This window comes from Arachis hypogaea, chromosome 5 (genome assembly GCF_003086295.3).
Source record: "Arachis hypogaea cultivar Tifrunner chromosome 5, arahy.Tifrunner.gnm2.J5K5, whole genome shotgun sequence".
Taxonomy (NCBI): Eukaryota; Viridiplantae; Streptophyta; class Magnoliopsida; order Fabales; family Fabaceae; genus Arachis; species Arachis hypogaea.
Window position 1 is genome coordinate 61353370 of NC_092040.1, and position 24046 is coordinate 61377415.

At 36.9% G+C, this 24046-nt stretch overlaps 1 protein-coding gene across 1 annotated transcript; it reads right to left on the bottom strand.

Annotated features, from left to right (window-relative positions):
- Positions 1 to 200: 200 nt before the first annotated feature.
- Positions 201 to 2443, bottom strand: LOC112801629 (myb family transcription factor PHL8). Its single transcript, XM_025844481.3, has 6 exons — positions 1867 to 2443; positions 1701 to 1777; positions 1533 to 1590; positions 1361 to 1436; positions 1197 to 1266; positions 201 to 1107 (listed from the first exon to the last, which is right to left on the bottom strand). The coding sequence occupies exons 1-6, from the start codon at positions 2060 to 2062 to the stop codon at positions 526 to 528; spliced, it is 1059 nt and encodes a 352-aa protein (XP_025700266.1). The 5' UTR covers positions 2063 to 2443; the 3' UTR covers positions 201 to 525.
- Positions 2444 to 24046: the final 21603 nt, after the last annotated feature.

A 24046-nucleotide genomic window follows, 5' to 3' on the forward strand; every position in this document is an offset into this window, starting at 1 on the left:
CAAAAACAAAAGGTTCCAAAATGGAATATTATGATCTGTGTTAGATGTTACCAACTCATATTTTTCTGGTAGGTCCTTGTGAAGGATCATTATTATTGTTAATAATTATACCAGTAGGTACCCTACCAAATTGTTGCCATAGATATGATCATATCATCATATGTATATATTATACACTCTTTTTTTTCATGAACAAAATATACATTCAATTGTTCATTCTATTCATTATAATAAAATATACAATATACATATTATATTTGATTATTTGTTTTTTCCCCAGTAATGATTTTGCTGCACATACATGTCCATGTAATAACTATAATAGAAAAGTACAAACCATTGTCATGTTCCCACAAGCTTAATAGCAATTAGAGAAATGTTGTGTGTACTCATCTTATTTCATAAACGAGTCAACGCACAATTTCGCATCCCATTTCAAGTTGGAGATATGTGTCGGCTCGATATATGAGATAAAATGAATTCAAATAACATGTCTGGGGGATTTTTTAAGTCTAGTATTTTCTCTCATCTTGAGTCCGTGTCATTGTGATATTGGTTGTTTAAGTCAAATTCAAGTTTTCTCAATTTGTTGCCACATCTTTTCCCAGATGGTTGCTCAACACAGTAGCTACCTTCAGAATCAGTTTTTGCATTTCTCTTTCTCACTCTTTCTTCTTTACTCGAGTCATCCCCACTTTGCCCTTTACCTGTTTGATGAAATGCCTCAAAGGGAAATTCAAGTGAAATTTCATTAAAACTTTTCAAGTTCCATCTTGTTTCTTCTTCCATTGGCTGGTGTATCTCTTCCTTTCTCCCACAGCTTTCAGAAGATGTCAAAGAACTCTCCAATGAGCACATGGTTCCCTTGTCTTGTTTCCTCTCGTCATCACTTCTCAAACTTAACCCTCTGGTTTCTGTGAGTTCTGAGATTGGAGAACCTGGACAAGCATTGTTGATTACTGTAACTAGTTGAGAGAGTTCTGCTTTTGTGAGTTCTAGTCCTATTGAGGAAGAATTGTATCCTTGAAGCGTCTCTTGCGCTTTCTTTAACACCGATTGCAAGTACTTCCCTTGAGCTTCAATTCGAAGCTGTAAATGTTTCTGCACCTGAATTCACCATGCAAAATTTCGTTAACATGACCCTCATGCATTAAAAGTAACAACTAGTGAGTCTCAATTCAGATTATATGTGCTACCTCAATTTGTTCACAAAGTTTCCTTTGTACCTCCATTTGCATATGGAGAGCCTGAGCTATCTTCATGTTCCTGAGAAGCACACAACTCAATGTCTCAATCAATAAAAATCTATATGCGATTATCAACAAGGAACTTAAACATTTGATCAGTTTCAAACTAATACTCAGTGACTTGTTTCTGTTCCCCAACACTGTTTTCCTTGCTGCAATGACCATGACTGCTCTTGATTTTTCTGCAATCTGGATCCAAAATAAAAAAGGGATCAAAATTTGTTCCTTTGATTAGGAAACCATAAATCATGCCACTAATTAGTTAGATATAAACTAAAAATTCACCTTCTTGTTGGTTGTCAGAACAGGTTTCTAGCTGGTGGCTTTTCCCAAGTCTATATTTCTATAATCAAAATTCACAAAACAAGTCACAACTTTGATTGATTCCCAGAATCAGCAAATAATGAACAAAGAGTTATGGTATCTGTTGCAAAAAGAAAATGGGAAAATTGCCTGTAAATGGCTCTTCAAGTGGTACAAAGTAAGTCCTTGTATCCCCATCACTCTCATAAGACTCTTTGGGGTTGCTTCTGCAGACAAACATGCAAAGTTTCAAAAGTCTAATCTCAAAATTGCAACTTCACCAATTAAGCTTAAGCTTGTGTTAAATAATACTCACTCTCTGCACCTCCAAGCTGATGAACTGCCTCAATGAATCTTTGGTGAAGCTCAGGAGTCCATTTAAGCCTTGGTTTTGCATCAGTGGATAGAACAAAATGCACACTTTGATTTTGCATCTTTTCCATATCCATTTCCATTTTCCTTTTCCTTTTTCTTTGTTTTGTGGATGAGTTACTGTTAATGTGGTGTAACATCTATATATATGTGATGATAATCTTTTGATCCTTTTAGCTATGAACCAATATGTGGCAACTAGAGTTCTCTTTTTATAAGTTGGAGTTGTTGGTGCAGTTCTATGATATCTCTCACTCCATATCAGGAAACATAAGTGGGGTTATGTTGGGGGGAATATATGCCATGAGGCATGAGCTGTGCCTCTTCCACATTTCATACCAACTTTTTTTTTTTCCAATTTATTTATGTTTTTCAATTTAAATTATTTTTCCCCCCCTAATCTTTCTTCTTTGACTTGAATAGGGGTGGGAAGAGAATCTCTGATGCAGCAAAAACAGAGAAAGCAAAACAGCTCAATTTTGAGTCTTAAAAGGCGAGAAAAGAAAAAAAGAAAAAAAAAGTTTGTGGTTTGTTGTTTTATCTAGCTGTTTTCCCACCCCAGCTTCTCTCTCTATCTTTGAGGTTGATTCCCTTCTGAATTAGGTAGGCCCTACTATAATGAATAATACATACAACTTTCTTAATGCTATGAGAAACATTAAGAGGGAAAAAAAAAGAAAAAGAAAATTTTCTTAGTGATTATAAATAAAGAAAAATTTAAGGTATTCTAGTATTTTATTTATGTTAATGGTTGATTTCAATTATAAATATATGGTGAATTTTATGGTACTTATAGTTTGGTGTTTAATTTTTATTTAACTTATTTTTTATGATAAATTTTGAATATTTAATAATTATTTATTTTTATATTTTTAAAATTAAATATTAATTTTAAACCCTTTTTAATAAATTAGAAAAATACTTTTAAATTCTGTTCCGAGGGTTATCTTAAATTAGGTTATATTTGGGTCTGGACGTGATGTTCAAACTCCTTCTAAGGTAGTGTTCGACTTGTTTTAGAGTCAAGGTGCCGTCGTCTGAGTTTCTCGTGAGGAGGTAAGAGATGGAACCTGCAAGAGACTCCGATGTCTAAGTTAGCATGGATTTGAAACATGTTTTTTGTAGATTATGTAACACCCTAAATTCTTATGCTCGAGTCATAAGTCAATGATAATAAGGTGGTACGACTCAAGATGGAGTTATAATACATATATAGTTAGAAGAAGTTAATAAACGATAAGTCTGACTAAGAATTAAAGAAAATTGTGAGCGCAAGCACACATGTATCGAAATATATAAAGCGTTCGGAAAAGTGGGGTAAAATAAAACTTAAAGGAAGAATAGGATAAAGACAGAATATATACACACACACACAAAAACATATGAATGATAGCCACTAGTCACGACCTGCGAAGTTTAGGTCCGCTAGGGTTACAGTTAATAGTTCTATCTCTCCCCAAAATACATTAAAGCCTCTATAGGCAAGGTTTCAAAAGAAAATATATACATATACATCATTAAAGTTTTCCAAAATAAAGGGGGAGAAATCTAAGCAAAATACAAAACAGAATTCAAACTAACCTTCGTCGTCTTTCAGATGAACTCCAACTCACTACGGAGCATCAGGACATATATCTGAAAATTCAAGGAATATATACGGAATGAGAAGCCTTGATCCATGGGTTCCCAGTACAGTAAAAATATCAAATAGATATAATATAAGGTTCTCAGTAATCCATAATTAGGTAACTATCATAGTAGATTCTAATCTACTTCACCTTTTTCTAAGTTCCACAACTTTTGAAACTCCAAATAGAACAGTTTTCAGCGTTAACGACACTAGCATGAGGGACCTCTCAGATGTTCAAACACGAGCTAGACAAACAAGTAATACACAAGTAGATTCAAGTAAAACAATTAGTACATAGTCACTTAATATACACAACTAAACAAGCCAAGACAAGTAGCAATCCCAAACAATTCAATCAAATAAAAATAATGTATGCCTGCCCTATGGCTGATGATATCATCTGTCGGTTACACAGCCAAGCTTGACATGTCCGGTAGCTAACCCTGGACAGTTCTTGTGTGCGCATATCCCTCAAGAGGGATTTATATCTCTTGGAGGAATAATATCCGGAAAAGTTTAAGTGTTTAGCCACATCTTGCGATGGAGGGTCAACATCTAGGAGCAAGTGGGATAAAACCACCATCCTTGCATCTACCCCAAGAGATCAAATACAAACTGGAAGCAAGCGAGACAAAGCCACCATCCTTGCATCTACCCTAGAATCTCAAACCATAACCCGAAGCAAGTGGAATAACACCACTTCAAATAGATACTGCATAAGGCAACAGGAACTCACTAAGCAATCTTAAACTCCATACATCACAATATCCATCCTAAGTTCTCACAAATCCATAATTAGGCAACTATCATAGGGGATTTTGAATCTAACTCAACATTTTCCCTTCTTTTCACAACTCTTCAAGCAGAATAGGACTAGCCCTCAGCGTCAACTGACACCAACATGAGGGACATCTCAGGTGTGTAATCACAAGCAATACAAACAAGTAATACACAAGTAGGTTCAAGTAAAGCAAGTAGCATATAATCATGTACATATACAGTTAGGCAAACCATTACAATTAAGCAAACCCTACACAAATCAAACATATACAAATGATGTATGTCTGTCCTATGGTTGATGAGTCATATTTGTCGTTATATAGCCAACTTAACATGTCAGGTAGCAAACCCTAGACAGTCCCTAAGTAGGGGTGTTCATGGATCGGATCGTATCCACAGATCCGCGGTAAATATCTGCATCCAATCCAAATATCGCGGATACGATCTGATCTGCAAATTGATCGAATCAGATCGGATCTGATCCGCACCCTTTGCGGATCGGATCGCGGATATCTGCTCTATATCCGTGTATCCGATCCGCGGATCTGCAGATCCGCACAATAATTAAAAATAAAAAAATATATATGTTTGGTATTATATTTACTTGTTTCTATGTTTTAGTTAGTAATTATTATTCATATATTGTAATATTTTATTTTTGTTATTTAGAAAGAGTTTGATTAAAAATATTTTAGGAATAAATAAGTTTAAAAGTATGAAAGAAATATTTTTATTGAATTTTTTTACATAGACATATGATTAAAAAGAGAAGGTTTAATTATGCGGATATATCCGATATCCGATCCGATCCGATCCGCAAATCGGAACGGATCCAGCACTAAAAAGCGCGGATATCATATCTGATCCGATCCGATAAAAATTGTGCAGATCGGATCGAATTTTCGGCCATATCCGATCCGATTCGATCTGCGGACAACCCTATCCCTAAGCGTGCATCTCCAAGAGTCTATGTATATATTCATAATCATGCATTAAATATTTCTCATCTCATTGGGGAAATTCGGAGAGATAAAGTGGCAGGTCACAACTTGCGATGAAGGGTTAATAGAATATCAAATCTCAACCTAGAGCAAGTAGCGCCGACCCACTGCATCTACCCAAGAAAATTCGTAAAGTTTTAAATCGCATATCATTCTCGAGGACAGTCTTTTCCTGGTCCGACTTATACATCGGGATCTGATTATATCCTGAGCATGCGCCCATAAAGGACAAATATCTATACCCTAAAGCCAAGTCAACCAATGCGTCAATGCTGGTGAGAGGGTAAGGATCCTTGGGGCAAGCTTTGTTGAGGTCAATGTAATCAACACACATTTTCCATTTTTTGTTCTTTTTTACAAGGACCACATTAGCCAGCAACAAAGGATACTTTACCCCTCTCATAAACCCAACTTCTAATAAGGGTTGCACCTGTTCTTCCATGACCTGTGTCATTTCAGGATCGAGCTTCCACCGCTTTTGCTGAACAGGTCGAGAGCTTGTGAGACATGAGGTCGGGGTCTATACCAGGCATATCAGAGACTTTCCAAGTGAAGAGGTCGAAGTTTCTTTGTAAGAGATTAACGAGTTGTTCTTTTAGACTTTCCTCCAGTTTGGCCTCTATACTAGTTGGCTTTTCAGCAAGATCCCTGATTTGTACTTTTTCTATCTTTCTTTCAGGTTAGGGATGTAGCTCTTCCTGACTCGAACGAGCTCAATAGTATTGACTTCTTTACCACATGTACTGCCTCTTAAGTTGAGGCTTTCATTGTAACATTTTCTGGCCAACTTTTTATGGTGGCTATTTCTTTTGTAGTTGGAAACTTCATACATAGGTGGGATATAGAGACAACTACAAATAGCAGTTTAAAGTGGTTTAACCTATTAAAACATTGTAAGCGGCTATGACATCTACCATAATGTAGTCAACACTTAACGTTCTTGATCTTTTACTTTTAACAAAAGTGAAAGAGATGAATTCAGGAGGTCAGATTGGTGTGTCTCTCAACCCAAAAAGGTTGTCTGGATATGCCTTCAAATCCTTTTCTTCTAGTCCGAACTTGTCAAAAGCGGACTTAAATTGTATGTCAGTTAATCTCCCTTGGTTCACCAAAGTTCTATGGAGATTGACATTATCAAGGATCATTATAATAACCATAGGGTCGTCATGGCCCGATGTCACCCATTGTTCATCTTCTTTGGTGAATGATATTGTTGGTAAGTCGGAAACTATACTATCTTCTCCAACTTGATACACTTTTTTGAGATGCCTTTAACACGAGGATTTGGTGATTTTCCTCCTGCAAATCCTCCATTTATCATGTGTATGTGCCTCTCAGGAGTTTGCGAGAGTCGATCTCGTCGTCCTGCATTATCATCATCTCTTTTCCTTTTCCTTTAGTCACCCGTCCTCTCAGTTAGGTACCTTTCTAGCCGACCTTCCTTGACTAGCTTCTCTATGACATTCTTTAAGTCATAATAGTTATTAGTAGAATACACATATAGCTTGTGATACTCGTAATATTCTGTCTGACTTTTAGCCTTTTATGCTTGATGGAGCGAGGAGGTGGAAGCTTTTCTGTCTGACAGATCTCCCTATAAACATCAACAAGAGAAACTCAGAGTGGGGTGTAATTGTGGTATCTTTGAGATTTTTCCGAATTGTACTTCTCCTTTTTTCTTAGCCTCTTTTTCCTTATCCCAAGCTTGGTAAGAAGGGTTTGGCCTTAGAGTTGGTTCTCTAACTCGGGAATTCTCCTCCATATTGATATACTTCTCTGCTCTCTCTTGTACTTCATACAAGGAAGTCGGGTGTCGCTTGGATATTGATTGGGAGAATGGCCCTTCTCTAAGGCCGTTAACCAAGCCCATTATTACTGCTTTAGGAGGTAAATTTTGTATTTCTAAGCAAGCTTTGTTGAATCTCTCTATATAATCTCGAATGATTTCTCTGACTTCTTGTTTGACCCCCAATAGGCTTGGAGCATGCTTGACTTTGTCTTTCTGAATTGAAAATCGGGTAAGGAACTTTCTTGTCATGTCATCAAAGTAGGTTACCGACCTGGGTAGTAAGTTGTCAAACCACTTCATTGCTGCTTTGGTCAGTGTTGTTGGGAAGGCTTTGCAATAAGTCACATCAGACGCATCAGCTAAGTACATACGACTTTTAAAATTGATAAGGTGATGTCTCGGGTCGGTTTTTCTGTCACAGAGATCCATGTCGAGGTTTTAAAGTTTCTAGGAATCCTGACTTGCATGATCTCTTCAATGAACAGATCCTCCCCCTCCCAAAGGACTTTTCTCCCGATCCGTCCGATGGCTCCGATTTCGAAGGTCGGCCTCTAACTTCGAGTGTTTTTCCTCCATCTCTCTCCGTTAGCGTACTTCCGTTTGTAATTCTCTTTTTGCTTCTCGGTGTCATTCAGCCTCTTGCTTGAGTTGTTTCAATCAACCGTGATGTCCATGTACTAGTCCTAATATCTCCGTCGGATGAAGAGGTTCCTCCGCCTTGGATAAGTGGACTTCTGGGTGAATTCGTCATGGATGGGGTTTGCTGATGTTCCTTCCCCATGGTGGACACTTGTTTTTTCTCATGGTGGGGGTAACGCAAGTGCTTGGTCATCTTTGTAAGGTTCTAGCTCGGACTCAGATGCAGTGCGTCTGTATTCAAATTGTTTATCCGCCATGGTGGGGTGTAAACTTCCAAGTCTCCAGCAACGATGTCAATTGTTCTGAGGATTACCTGAAACTGGGTTGTATTTGGACCAAGACGTGAGGTTCAGACTATTTTTGAGCTAACGTCTGACTTGTTTTGGAACCGAGGTGCCACGTATGAGTTCCTCGTGAGGAGATGGGGGTGGTACATACAAGAGACTTCGATGTCTAAGTTAGCATGGATTTAAACATATTTTTTGTAGATTGGATTATGGGTCTCATTGTATTTATAGTAGGAGTAATAACCACCTTAAGAGTAGTTTGACTTTTTTTAGGGAAGTCGTTGTGATCTCCCTTCTAAATGAGTGAGAGATATATTAAGAGTTAGTTGTTGATTCAGTCAAGTAGGACTACTATTGTCGTGCCCAACCTCTATGAGATCGGATAAAAATAAAAAAAAGCATCATTTAGGTGTGATTTTTTTAGAACTGACTTAATGTTTTTAATGGTTCACTGGTTCGACCGGGGTTCAACCGGTTTAATTAAGTATTAAATAAAATTATTAAAAAACCTAAAAATAATTTTAAATATATAAATTCAATAATTTCTAACTTAATAAAATTTAAAATTTCACATAATAAATTATCCATAACTTAATATTAGAGGTTTACAAACAACTTCAAACATTAAAGTTTATAACTAAACAACTTCATAGATCATTAAGAAAGAGAAATATAGTGATACTAAGAAACCCAAAAGAATATTTAAATTGGCATGACTTGTGTACATATCATCTAGCAACACTTAAATTGTGGCTGTAAAGTATACATAGATTGAATGATACTATTCAAAATAAAGGTATATTTGGAGAAAAAGAATTGTATGTGCAATCAATTAGGCAAATTAAGTTTAGAATTCATATTAAAATAAAATTATAACAAAAACATTTACATGTATGCATCAGGTGGAAAAGATTTGTTAGACCAACCTCTTGGTGTGCTGTACGTTTGAACTTCTCAGTTTGCTTTGCCAAGCGAATCTTTTTCAGCACATATCTAACATCCATTGAAGAAACCATGAAAAAAATGAATAACAAATTGGACTTCACAACCTAACTGCTACTGAATTAGTACAGTTTCTCACATAATTCTAACAATTAAAAACACCAAAATCTAAAAATAAAAACAAGGAGTTAAAAAAAATGAAACTTTATTTGTTGGATTGTCCATTATATAAATAAAAATCAATCTCCTTCCCTTCATGTTGCAAGGTTTCGCAGTTCACATCATAGCTACATGAATAAAACAACCGAACTCGAAGAAAAGATTGAATTTTTGTTCATGGGATTGTCCAATTTTTCGCTGAGAAAACGATCTTCATCCTTCTCTAAGTGTTTATACTGCATTGTTTGAAGAAAAACAAAAAGATAAACAGTGGATTTTGTGTGTTCTCACCTCTTTTTCTCAGACTTGTGAAGAACCAGAAAAGCAGAACCAAATGCTCCTTGATGAGCGGATAATTTATACGCTTTTTGGCATTGTTTTTACATAGTTTTTAGCATGTTTTGGTTACTTCTTATCATATTTTTATTAGTTTTTATGAAAAAATCAAATTTCTGAACTTTACTATGAGTTTGTGTGTTTTTCTGTAATTTCAGGTATTTTCTGGCTGAAATTGAGAGACCTGAGCAAAAGTCTGATTCAGAGGTTGAGAAAGGACTGCAGATGCTATTGGATTCTGATCCTCCTGCACTCGAAGTGAATTTTCTGGAGCTACAGAAGCCCAATTGGCATGCTCTCAATTGCGTTGGAAAGTAAACATCTTGAGCTTTCCAGCAATATATAATAGTACATACTTTGCCCGAGATTTGATAGCCCAAACTGACGTTCAAACACCCACTAGAGACCCTTTTCTGGCATAAAACACTGGAACTGGCACTAGAGCTAGAGTTAAACGCCCAAACTGGCATCCAAGCTGGTGTTTAACTCAAGAAAAGGCCTATGCACCTGTAAAGCTCAATGTTCAGCCCAAGCACACACCAAGTGGGCCCCGAAAGTGGATTTCTGTACTATCTGCACTTAGTTACTTATTTTCTGTAATCCCTAGTAACTAGTTTAGTATAAATAGCACTCTTTACTATTGTATTAGGGACTTTTGGAGACTTTTATGTGATTTCTTATTTGGGGGTGGCTGGCCATTCGGCCATGCCTAGACTTTCTTCTCTTATATATTTTCCAACGGTGGAGTTTCTACACCTCATAGATTAAGGTGCGGAGTTCTGCTGTTCTTCATGAATTAATGCAAGTACTATTGTTTTTCTTTCAATTCATGCTTAATTCTTCTCCAAGATATACTCTCGTACTTAATTCAGTTAAGTCAGAATGAAGGGGTGACCCATGACAATCACCCACTATCTTCGTTACTCGCTTAGCCAAGATCCGCGTGCGTGACAACCACAAGCGGTCTACATGATGTTCAACGTAGTCATTGGACGACAGTCGGGGTATAGTCTCTTGGGTCTCTGATCCACGGACCGAGTCCGTGAGGTTAGAACCTTTGTGGTATAGGCTAGAACCAACTGGCAGCATTCCTGAGATCCGAAAAGTCTAAACCTTGTCTGTGGTATTCCGAATAGGATCTGGGACGGGATGACTGTAACAAGCTTCAAACTCACGAATGTTGGGCGCAGTGACAGTGTGCAAAAGGATAGAGAGATCCTATTCCGACACAAGTGAGAACCGACAGATGATTAGCCGTGCAGTAGCTGTGCCTTGTATTTTTCATCCGAGACGAGAAATCCGATAGTTGATTAGCCGTACAGAAACCGTAGCTGGACCATTTTCACTGAGAGGACGGATGGTAGCCATTGACAACGGTGATCCACCAACATACAGCTTGCCATGGAAGGGAGCACGCATGATTGGATGAAGACAATAGGAAAGCAAAGGTTCAGAAGCAACAAAGCATCTCCAAACGCTTATCTGAAATTCCCCCCAATGAATTACATAAGTATCTTTTTTTCAATTTACGTTTTATTTGTCTTTCAATTATCAAAACTCATAACCAATTGAATCCGCCTGACTAAGATTAACAGGATGACCATAGCTTGCTTTAAGCCGGCAATCTCCATGGGATCGACCCTTACTCGCGTAAGGTTTATTACTTGGACGATCCAGTGCAGTTGTTGGTTAGTTGTACCGGGGTTGTGAAAAGTGTGATCACAATTCCGTGCACCACTCCTCTTCCAATTTGCTCTATCACCTCATAAAACCATGAACAAATAAATAATTCAGCAACCAAAATTATGAAGCAGCAAACAAATAAATCATGAACAAATAACCTCAGAAAATCAAAAACCAAAATCATGAAGCAGCAAACAAATTCATCATGAACAAATAACCTCAGACAATCAAAAATCAAAATCATGAATCTGGCAACCAAACAAATCATGAACAGATAACAAATAAATCAAAATCGCAGACAAATAAATCATAAAATCAAGCACAGAAAATCAGAAGGCAGCGAGGAGGAATAACCGAATAAGAATAGAGTATTACTGGCGGCGAGTAACGATGACGAAAGAGGAGGTGAGCTCGGCGACGGCGAAAGAGGAGGTGAGGCGAGAGCTAGTTGCTGTGGGTGCTGAATTACTGATTCCTCTTCTAGCTTCTGGGTGATTTCTGATTACTGATTAGGGCTTCGTTTACGTTTAGGCATTTAGCCATTCTTTTCTTTTCTTTTATTTTTTTAAGAGACAAAACAACGCCGTTTAGCACTTTTACTTTCAAATCGAAAATCGTTAAAAATCCAGACGGTTCTCCCGATTCACTGGTTAACCGTCGATTCGACCGGTTTTTTCACCAATTTTTTTTAAAATAGTTTTTGATCTTATTCGGACCAACTAAGTGATCAGTTTTCGATTAATCCAGTTAAACCGGCCAGTCCAGTTCGATTTTCAAAACCATGCTTTAAGCGCTGCGGAAGGAAGAGCTAGTAAATAAATCAAACTGTTATAACTCCTACTGTTGAGATTTAAATAATAGAGAAACAAAAACTAAATAAATCAAATCCTATTCCAAATTTCGTTCCTTGTTTTTTCCTTTTCTCCCTATCTTTAATTTTGATTTTATTTTATGAGGTGTCTGAATTGGCAGATTCCTTTTGTTCCATGTAAGGATAAAGGAATCAAGGAATCTAGGAATAGATTTTTGGACCCACAGTCCCTAAGTTTTCCACAAGAAAGTAATGTAGAAGAAAGAAAATTAATCAATTGAGCCATGATTTTAGATTAGGATGGAGCTCCTATCAAAACGAAACTAATAATAAAATACGTGTTTATTCAAAGAATTGGACAGGTATCCCGTATCCATTCTTAGGTCATCAAAGAAAAGGAATCTGAACCCTCAAGTTCATAAAGGGGCCATCAGTCCATCACCACAGTTCAGTAATTGCCATTACATAACTAGGCACTAATCAATCAATGAGTAGGTTATATGAAAGTTACAAAGTCAATAGTAATTAATTATTCATTTTATTATTTTACTAATTTTTTTTATTTTAGAGAATTCAGATTCATAATTATAATATTTATAAAGCTAGCAATACGAGAGTCCATTATTACGATTGCGATTTATGTACTAAGATTCACTCTGGATTTTGCCCTTCTGCTATTGATAGCAACGCTTTTTACTAAACTAATGGAAATCATGAAGATATCAACAATATCCTCAGGGTGGAGTGTAGTGCTATTTAAAGGGCAGCTAGGTGGCTTGATAAATTTATGAGTAAAATATATTTTTTATTTTTAAAATTATTAAAAATTTTAAAAATATTCTTAAATTTAATTTTATTTTAAAAATTTTTAATTTATATCAAATATATTTTTGATAGTTAATTTTTTAAAAAATTTAAAACAATAATTTTATAAAAATAATTTTTTAACACAAATAAATCAGACATAATATTATATAAAAAATAATATTTTTAATATTTATTATTTAAAAAAATTTATATTCTACATCCTAAACTCTATTAATCTTTTTTTAAAAATAAGTACGTCATTAAAACTGAAATATCATCTATTCTTATATTTAGTTATGTTACATCATATCTATTTAAAAACTAACATTTTTTAATATATAATATCGGAGATAATATATATACAAGTATTTTTGTAACTACCTTCAATTGAGTTGCCACAAATTTTTCGAAAACAAAAAAATCGCGTGCATGTGTTATTACGTTCTCCTTCATCAATTTCTAACACAATTTTTTATTAGAGAGAATAAAAACTTATTGATATGGTATAAAATTTTTTGTATATAATATAAAAAATTTTTGTACAAGCAAAAGCTTCTTTATATAACATAAATTTTTGTACATAGCACAAAAATATTTGTACATAATACAAAAATTTTTGTAGATAGCACATAAATTTTATTGTAAATGTATTTTGTTAATTGAATGAGTCAATATTTTAAATATGTATTTTTTGCATTAAAATTTATATGTTATATGTATTTTATTGGTTGGATGTTAATGTTTTGAACATGTGGTGCTTCAAAATTTTTTGTAATATGTATTAAAATTTCTGTTTTATGCACTAAAATTTATATATTATGTATTAAAATTTCTATACATAATAATTTTACTAAACATATATATAAAAAAAAAAGATGACGGCAATAATAATGACAATGATAAAAAAAATGAAAAAAAACAAAAAAAAGATGATAATAATAAATCGTGTGTGCAGTAATAAAATTTAATTGGACTTGATTTAAAAACACTTAATCCTAATCCCCTAACTTTATATATATATACACTATTTTCTAGCTAAAACATTTTGCTGATTTTGTGAATAAGTTATTAAATGAAAAGAGTAAAGATAAAAAAAGTAAAGAAACAATTCAAGTACTAAAGATAATTTTAAATTTTTAGAGCTTAATTTATAAAGTTTTAATCAATTTTTTAAGTTTTTCATTTGAAAAAGGATAAAAATAAAAGCATAGAATACTAACGAAAAAATTAATAAAATGCTATCGTGACATTTTAAACTCAAAAGAAGAGATTGTAAAAAGAATATTAGAAGAAAGAATACATTTACAATTTCTCAATTTACTAATAAAAATATCTACAACCAATTAATTGGATAAATTTTCCCAAAGCCATCCCATAAAAATATAATGAACTGATGATGACGATTATTTTAGACTCTTGAACATATTTTGATTATGAGAGGATATGTTCTAGATATATTTACATTTATCAAACATTATACTAAATATATAGTAACATTCATTGGATTTATGAAAATGAAATTTCTTGTCCCAACAACAACAACAATCAACAACTACTAGTAGTAGAAGTAGGAGGAGTTAGAAGATCAAAATACACTAAGTAAAAGCAAAAATTAAGCTTGAAAGACAGACATTTGATATGGAGTGTGTTATCCATCATGATAAAATATGTTTTTGTAATTTGGAATATTTGGATATATACAAAGACCAAGATTCTTGTTATGTGTTACTCCATAATAAGATACAATATTTTAGAAGATACAATATTTTAGAATTTATTGTGCATGAAGTTATTGAATTGGAATAACAAAATTTTAAGGGAGGAATTAGAAAAATTAGTCTCAGAAAACCTTGAACTTTATGTAAGACTAGTTATCTAGATATATTTTCCATATTGTTATAAAATTGGTTTATTGTTATTGTTTTTATGGTTTAGTTTATTGTACAATATAGAATGATTTTGATTTCTCTTTTCTTATTGCTATGAGGTGTATGTTCTATATATTAAATTAAAATGCTATACTATACCTTATAATTTTTTAATTTGGTGTATAAGACTATTGAATTTTCATAATGAAATTTGAAGAGATCAATTAGAAAATTTAACATGAGAAATTATAAAATTTATTATTTTCTTATTGTTGTTACAAAATTAAACTCCGTCTATGTTACACTTGCGGTACATAGCCAGTTCCAAGTCCGGATAAAGAAGGAGGGTTGTGTTAGATCTTCGACAACCAACATAAAAACATAGTCGAACCCCCATGACATGAATCAAAGACGTTATTGCGCTAAAGTTAGGTCGTTGCTTGGAAGCAACGCGCTGTATGGCTCGAGTACTGTGTCAAATGAGCAAGAGCCGCTGCATCGGTGCCCAGATTTAGTGTTAAATGAGCAAGGGTTCCCGCATTTTCGTGAACGGATGAGGGTAAATAAGCTAGTTCACAAAGTAAAAGGTAAAGGTCGGAGCGACAGAAGGTTGAGATTTGGGACATGGAACATAGGCACTCTAATAGGAAAGTCCATGGAGGTGGTGGACACCATAACAAGGAGGAAGATTAACATTATGTGCCTACAAAAAACAAAATGGGTTAGTGCGAAGGCTAGGGAGTTGGATACTTTTGGTTTCAAACTTTGGTATACAGGAAAAGTGAAGAATAGGAATGGGGTTGGTATTATTGTGGATAAACAGTGGAAGAAGGATGTAGTGGATGTCAAGAGGGTGGGAGATCGGATCATCTTTATCAAACTTGTGGTGGAGGGAGGTGCTTTTCATGTGATTAGCGCCTATGCACCACAAGTGGGTTCGGACGAACAACACAAGATAAGGTTTTGGGAGGATTTAGAGAGTTTGGTCTAAGGCATATCTTCGTCAGATAAGATTTTCTTAGAAGGAGATTTAAATGGCCATGTTGGAAGAGAAGTGACTGGGTATGGAAGTATTCACGGAGGCCATGATTTCGGGGTGATCAAACCGACGGTAAAACTATTTTGGATTTTTCCTCAACTTTTGACCTTCTCATCGCAAATACATGTTTTAAAAAGAAAGACGAACATCTTATAACTTATAAGAGTGGCATGACAAGCTCTCAAATTGACTTTTTCTTGTTGAGGAGAATCGACCGAAAATTTTGCATTAATTGTAAAATTATCCCGGGGGAGAGTTTGACAACACAACATAGGGTGCTCGTCATGGATTTTTGCGTTGAGAAAAAATTGAGAAAAAGACATCATACGAAAAACCCAAGGACGAGGTGGTGGCGGATGAAAGGTGATGAACAAAGAAGCTTTCTAAGACGGGTAGGAGAAGAGGCAAAGTGGGATGGGAAAGGAAGTGCGGAAGATATGTGGAGGAAGATGGCAGAAGTTATTAGAAGAACATCAAAAGAAAGCTTTGGTGAATCTAAAGGAATAGGACCAAGAGACAATGAGTCTTGGTGGTGGAATGCGAGTGTACAAGAAAAGAAAAAGATAAAAAGGAGTGCTTTAAAGAGTGGTCTTTATGTCACAATGTAGATAATTGGAAAAAGTATAAGGCGGCTAAGAAAGAGACAAAAGTGGCTGTCAGTGAGGCAATAACAAGAGCATATGAGGGTCTTTACCAGTCTTTAGGCGTGAAAGAAGGAGAAAAAGGTATTTATAAAATCGCAAAGAGCCATGAAAGAAGAACGAGAGATTTGGATCAGGTTAAGTGCATAAAGGATAAGTATGGAGAGATGCTAGCTCAAGAGGAGAAGATTAATGAAAGGTGAAAGAGCTACTTCTACGAGTTATTTAATGAATAACGGAAGACTCTTCCGAGCCTTGGTCGGTTTTACACAAGGAAAGAAGATCAAAACTTTGACTACTATCGAAGGATTCGAGATTTCGAGGTAAAAGAGGCTCTAAAGCAGATGAAAAATGGCAGGGCAGTAGGACCTGATAATATCCCGATTGAGGTTTAGAAGGGCCTTGGAGGGAAAGTTATCAACTGGTTAACCAAGCTTTTTAATGAGATTTTAAGGTCAAAGAAGATGCCTGATGAGTGGAGGAAAAACACCTTGGTACCTATCTACAAGAATAAGGGGGATATACAAAGTTGCGGAAACTATAGAGGGGTCAAGCTCATGAGCCATACCATGAAGTTATGGGAAAGGGTGATAGAACGGAGGTTGAGAAAAGAGACACAAGTAACAGAAAACCAATTTGGATTTATGCTAGGCAGATCCACAACCGAAGCGATATACCTGTTAAGAAGGATGATGGAGAGATATCGTAGTAATAAAAGGGATCTACATATGGTGTTTATTAATTTGGAAAAAACGTATGATAGGGTGCCAAGGGAGGTCTTATGGAAGGTTTTAGAAAAGAGAAGAGTAAGGATCGCATATATTCGTGCAATTAAAGACATATATGATGGGGCCACAACTAGTATGAAGACTCAAGGTGGTGTGACAGAGGAATTTTCTATTGGTATAGGATTACACCAGGGATCATCCTTAAGCTCATATCTTTTCAAATTAGTCTTGGAAGTGCTCACAGAGCACATCCAAGAGCCTGTGCCATGGTGCATGCTTTTTACCGATGATATCGTCCTTATAGGAGAGTCAAGGGAAGACCTAAATAAGAAGTTGGATTTATGGAGGGAAGCTCTAGAAGTGTATGGTCTGCGCATAAGCCGTAATAAGACGGAATATATGGAATGTAAGTTCAGTCTGAGAAGGAAAAACCCTAATATAGAGGTGAAGATTGGAGAAAATATCCTACCAAAGGTTAAAAGTTTTAAATATCTTAGGTGCATCATACAGGATAATGGAGAGATTGAACATGATGTAAATCATAGGATCCAGGCAGGTTGGTCAAAATGGCGGAATGCATTTGGTTTTATATGCGATAAAAAAGTTCCTTTAAAACTTAAAGGTAAATTCTATCACACTGCTATAAGACCGGCTATGCTTTATAGTACGGAGTATTGAGCGGCCAAAGGGGAGCACGAACATAAGTTGAGTGTGGCAGAGATGAAGATGTTGAGATGGATGAGTAGTCATACACGATTGGATAAAATAAGGAACGAAGATATAAGGGAGAGAGTTGGAGTAGCACCCATTGTGGAAAAGATGGTTGAATCGCCTCTCAGGTGGTTTGGACATGTGAGAAAAAGACCGATAGAACATCCAGTCAGGAGGGTGGATGAGATGGAAGATGGACAAGGGGTGAAAGATAGAGAAAGACCTAAGAAGACCATCCATGAGGTGGTCAAACGAAATCTACATGTATATGGTCTCTCGGTAGATATGATACATGACAGAGAACAATAGCGTCATTTGATTCATGTAGTCGACCCCACCTAATGGGACAAAGCTTTGTTGTTGATGTTGTTACAAAATTAGTTTATTGTATAAACGACTTTGGTTTCTTCTTCAATAATTAAATTTTAAGAGAGGAAAAAAACTTTAATAATATGAGAAATCATAAAGTTTATGTAAGATTAGTCATTTAGATGCTACTCTTTATTTGTATGTTGTTATAAGATTATGATATGCTTTATAGAGAGTTTAAAAGGTCATTATCAGTTTATTGTAGAATGAATTTAATTTCTCTTTTTATATATTATCAACAACTCCATTACATGAAAGCAATTCTAAAGAATCACTCTTCACAAAAGTCCCATAAAGAAATTATTCCAAAGGATATGGATGCTTTAATGCATGATCTACATCCATAAACTGAAGAGATAGAAAAGAAGTTTTCACCAAAAATTAAAGTGAATAGAGGAGGAAAAAAAAAAGGAAAAAAAAAGAAGGAAATAAAAGCAGCTTCGTAATGGCCAACAACAAGTCGTTAAAGTCAATTCTACTATGTCACTATACTTAATCTTGGCATCTAGAGGTTGATCAATAGAATCGAAATACAATAATTGATTGTTCAAAAACACTGCCAATCAATTCATACCATATATTGATATTATTCTTATATATATACTTGGTCTTACCAGAACTGTTTTAGCAATATCACACGATCCAAAAACTTTAGAAAAAATCATATATATAAACCAAATTATTTTTAATTAGATTATCAATATAAGAGCTAAATCTTCCACAGACACTACATCCCGATTAGTTGACACTAGTACCAAAAGTTCAACGGCTAGGTGGAAATGTATGAAAGTAATAATAATTGATGCGAAGAAGTCTAGTGACACCAATAGTTAATATCAAGAGAAAATGATAAATAAGTCATTGACTTTAAATTTTTAAAAATTTAAAAATATATTTAAATTTTTGACTTTTTTAAAATTTGGACATATCGATTTCTCATGTTTATTTAGGTTTGTCAAACTTAACAGACAAATCAAATGTGACTCCTGTTATACTGAACTAGTTGATACGGATATCAACGTGAGAGAGTTTTTAAAATTAGATAAATTAGACTCAAGAATCGATATGTCCAAATTTTAAAAAAGTCAGAAACTTAAATGTATTTTTAAATATTTAGAAATTTAAATGTCTGTGAACCAAAAAGTTAGAATCGATTTACTCTTTTCTCTAACATTAATATCAGATAAATTTTGAATAAATAGTATAGTATAAGGAATAAACTTGGTGGGTCCAGCAACAAGAAGAGGTGAAAAGAATAAGAGTGGGGGAAGGATCTTCCTCTTCAAGCTTTTCTGCTTCTATCTTGAATTATAATTCCTTAAGTCTTTGTGGCAAGCTGAGCTCATCACATTGAGAGAAAGGAATTGTTAAAAAATGTATATAATGTTATGTGGCCCTAACATCTTAAAAACAGCAAAATGAGAGGGAGACTATATAATTGCATCATCCTTTTAATCTTTAATTAATTTTGAGCAAAAGATAATTGATGATACGGTTGATAATAATAAATTCTATTACTAAGTTCAATTTTTGTTGTAAATATTTGAATTTCTCTAATAAGTGATATGTTAGAATTTAAATATGCATTTAATTAAGGAGTAATTTTTGTTTCAGTTAATATAGCTTAACTTTTTAATTTTAAGTTTTAAATTCTAAATTTTAGACTATAAACACTAAATTTTAAAGAAAAATGCTAGAGATTTATTAGAAGTTAAATTGTTTTTGATTAGCAGTTCATCATTAATATTTGCTGTACATGAAGTTTCCTTCATATGCTTTATTATATTCCATAAGGGATAAAAGGAGATTCCATGATGATGCCAAAGGCAAAGGGTCCCTTGGTATTTTTATTAGATCAGGAGAAGGTCCGGTGAATCAAAAAGTCATGTGATCAATAAAGTTGTTGCCTCAATCAACAAGTATAAATTCCTCTTAATGGACCCATCAGGAAAGATCTTACAAATCCAAAAGCAGTGAAAGAAGAAGATGAGAAGAATATTGTGGCCTAAGGAATCACTAAAAGAGAAACAAAAGGAACTTGTCAACATCCCACCATAGAATAATTGAAACTTACTGGAAGAGAAAGATAAAAAAGTCACGCACAAATAGTACTCCATTACATATAAGATGACATGAGCATCATGTCAGTATATGTAGTATTTAACCTTAGAATTGTAATATGCAGTAACATGGTACGAAATATTGGAAAGTTTTCAAATATACTGGTACGAGTCTTTCAGTAATTTTTAACCATTGATTTTAATTATAAAATATATATAATTAAGATTAACAATTAAAAATGATTGAAACACTGATATACTGGTGTTCGGTTTGTCGAGTACCGGACGATTCGGAAGGAGTTTCGGGCTAATGAGTAGGGGTATGGCCTGGTTCCGGGTTGCGGGGCCAAATATGGAGTAGCCGACGTCCCGAGTTCTTCGAGTGGAGGGGGGTGTCACCTGCAAAGACACTTCGACGCTCTAGTCAGTTATGGCGCAGGTGAGAGGGGTAAAGTGGTGTGTGTCACGTACCTTGGGAGAGGGGTAGGACCCTCCCCTTATATACCGTGTCAGAGGTGGGTCCCTCAAGGGCAGACCCACCTTCCACGAAGCTTCCCCATACAGCTGTAGTGAAGAGCTGTCAAGAACGCGTATCCGAGTTGGTGGTCGAGCGCCACGTACCCGACCGTTCGGGTCAGGTAACCTAGGGGTCAAGTCGGCCCGCGTGATGTTTGTGCCAGGCCGTAACAGTGTCCCCAACGCGCCAGCAATGGACGTGAGAGCCATTGGTGGTTTGTTATGTCCTCTCTTGTATGTTGTTGCTAGGTCGGTCGTTTATGGAGAGAACGTGCCTCTTGCGCGCGTGTCTGTCCATTGCTAGGGATAACCGTTCGTCGCCTCGTTCTTCACGTTGGGCATTTAATGCTCATAATGGGTTGTTTCAAACCCTGCGAGTAAAGACGCTTTTGCCCTTGCCTTTCGCGCTCCTTGGGTTGGTTTTCTAACTCCTTCTCCCTCAGTTTTGCATTCCATTTTCTTCCCAGTGCTTGGCTCTTTCCTTCTTTCATCTTCCCCTCTCAAATTTCCTACTGTGATTCCTGCGTCCTTGGGCATTCACTCCTTCTCACTCCCCTTCGAATCATCACAATCAATCCTGGTAAGCTTTCATCCCTCACCTTCTGTTTCATGTTTATTTCATCTTCATTATCTATGCTCCTGTGTGCATGCTGCTCTCCTAATCTGACTTGCATGCTGACTGCCGTTGGTGTTAGATAGGTGCATTTAGGGGGTTTCCATTCTAGGGCATTAGTTTTAGGCTATACTTAAGATTTGCTTCGGCCACGCTTGGTTTCAGTTGTTGAATAGGCTAAAGGTAGTTTTTGGGCCCCTTTTTCGAACTCCCGACCTCGTAGACTAACCGAGTGGTGCCCCCACTATAGGTATGCCTTGTATCGTCTCACGAGCTTCCACCTCAGGTGCGGGTTACGACCGGTATGCTTGGGTGACCTCCGACGTGAAGGACTCTCCGAACCAGATGGGTGAGGAGGAGCTCACAGAGTTCCGTCAAGCCGAGTATTTGTGCGGCGGGACTGACGAGGTGGCCAACTACAACGTCTTCGTTCCCGCCCCAACGAACGGTTATATGAACTCAACCTCCACTCCCCCGGGTTGCTGACTGGATTTGGTTCTACAAGCCGATGTTCACCCAATTGGGGGTTTGCATCCCTTTCTCTGCTTTCCAAATGGTGCTCCTCAACCGAGTCTCCGTGGCGCCGTCTCAGTTGCATCTGAACAGTTGGGCTTTCATTCGTTGTTTTGAGATGGTGTCTGAATACCTAGAACTGCCGGTGTTCGTCGATGTTTTCCTTTTTCTCTTCACCCTTACGAATCCTTCCAAAGAAGGAAAAGCAAAGAAGGGGTTCCTGTCCTTCCGATCTGCCCAGGGTTAGAGGATTTTTGGCTTGTTTGAGGACTCCTACCATGGGTTCAAAGACAAGTATTTCAAAGTGTGCCCAGTCAAAGCTCGCTATCCCTTCTGGCTATCGCTGGAGAGGGAACGCCTCATCCCGACATATTGGAGTTTCGGGGTGGGGCCCAATACTTTCATAAAAGTGACATACAAGGGAATGTCCTCTGTGGACAAAATGATTGCTAACGTGTTGTTGGCTGTTTTCGGGAAGAATCATGTGAACCCCCATCTCCTTATGGGTGATCGGGAGGTTGCTAGAAATTATGTTTGTGAGTAGCTTTAACTTGCATTTGTTGTACTATTGTTGCTTTTGATTTGTTATGCGGATTTTACGACTAACCGGTTTCATCATTTTATTGTAGTGGGGATGTCTGCCGAGGTGACCGGCCTTGAAAGCCTATTCAATACTTTCCTTGGCAGTGACAGCGATGAGGAGCAGGCAAATGAGAACCAGGAAGCTCCTCCCGAACACAGCGGGAGCGAAGCCGTGCCCCCCTCTAATGCTAATGAAGTGCCGATCCAGGGCGCTGCGGGATCTCAAGCCTCGGTCTCTCCCCTCCGGGAAGAGGCCGTCGGTGCTGGTAAGAACTCGTCCTCTAGCCCGCAATTTGAGGAGGATGACGTGCGAATCATTAGCACCCCTAAGAGGAAGAGGTCGTCTTCCAGCCCTGGGGGGCCCTTACTGTGATGGAGAGGAACTTTGATGCCGGGAACTCTATAGATTCCCAGTTACTTCCCGGCGCGGAGGACTATTTCCATGGCGCCGACCTCTCCGGGCAGGTGAGGTGGATGTACCGTTCTCTCCTCAGTGGGACCGCTATTGCCAGGAAGGCCAAATTCGAGCTGTCGGGGATGCAGTCAGTGCGGAGGAAGCTTGAGTCTGTTGCCAAGGCCAACAATGAATTTAAGGTTGAAGTTGAGACACTTCGGGAGCAACTGTCCCAGGCAATCGAGAGGCTCAAGGTGGCTGAAGAGAAATTGAAGGCTTTAGACGCGGCCATTTCCCGATTGACCGAGCGGGAGATAACTCTGGAAAGTCAGGTCAACTCTGTGCAAGGTCGGGTGGCCGTGCTGGAGAAGGAGCGCGACGAGGCTATCTCATTGGCCAAGGCTGCTCGGACAGAGGTTGAAGAGTGGAAGGGGAAACACAAAGAGGTCGTGAAGCAGGGAAAGAGCGCCATCCTGATGACTGAAGAGGCTCTTAAGGCCCAAGTGAAGGTGGTGGCTCCTGACTTCAACACGTCGGCAATCGGGGTTTTCAAGACTATTAAGGATGGCAAGATTGTCGACATGCCGAGGAGGTGACCTCTGTAGCTTCCACTTATTTAGCCTGGTAACTTTTATCTTTTCAGATCTTGGTTTGTAAACTCTGAATTTCTTACAAATGTTAGCTGCTTTGTTGGCTTATAAGTGTGTTTATTTTATGACATCAAGTGGTCGTTTCGTCGGTACTTGGATATATGATTGTGCGCGTTTTACCGTTGCGTTGGTAGTCGGCAGAGCCAGGTCGTGGCTTCTATTGTTATATTCATTTTATCGCGTTATGTTTTCTGGTTCCCGGGGTGATCAGTCCTGGGATACCGTGTTGCCGCGTGTATTTGCAATACGATGTGAAATAACACAAGAAATAGATTTAATTGTGAAGTTAATGTTAATCGGAAATTGGACAAATGTATACGATAACAAACATTCGAAACAAAAGTTTGGATAGTGTTTTCCGGTTACTTATCAGAGATAGGGACCTTACTGATCTCGGGAAATCGTCGGGTCGCTCAGCTCGATCTAAGAGTAAAACCTTCTCAGGTTCCCTGCATTCCACGTTCTAGGAACTTCTTTGCCATCTAGCTGTTCTAGCTTATAGGCACCTCTGCCGAGCACTTCTTTAACCCTATATGGGCCTTCCCAGTTTGCCGCCAACTTTCCTTCCCTATTGGT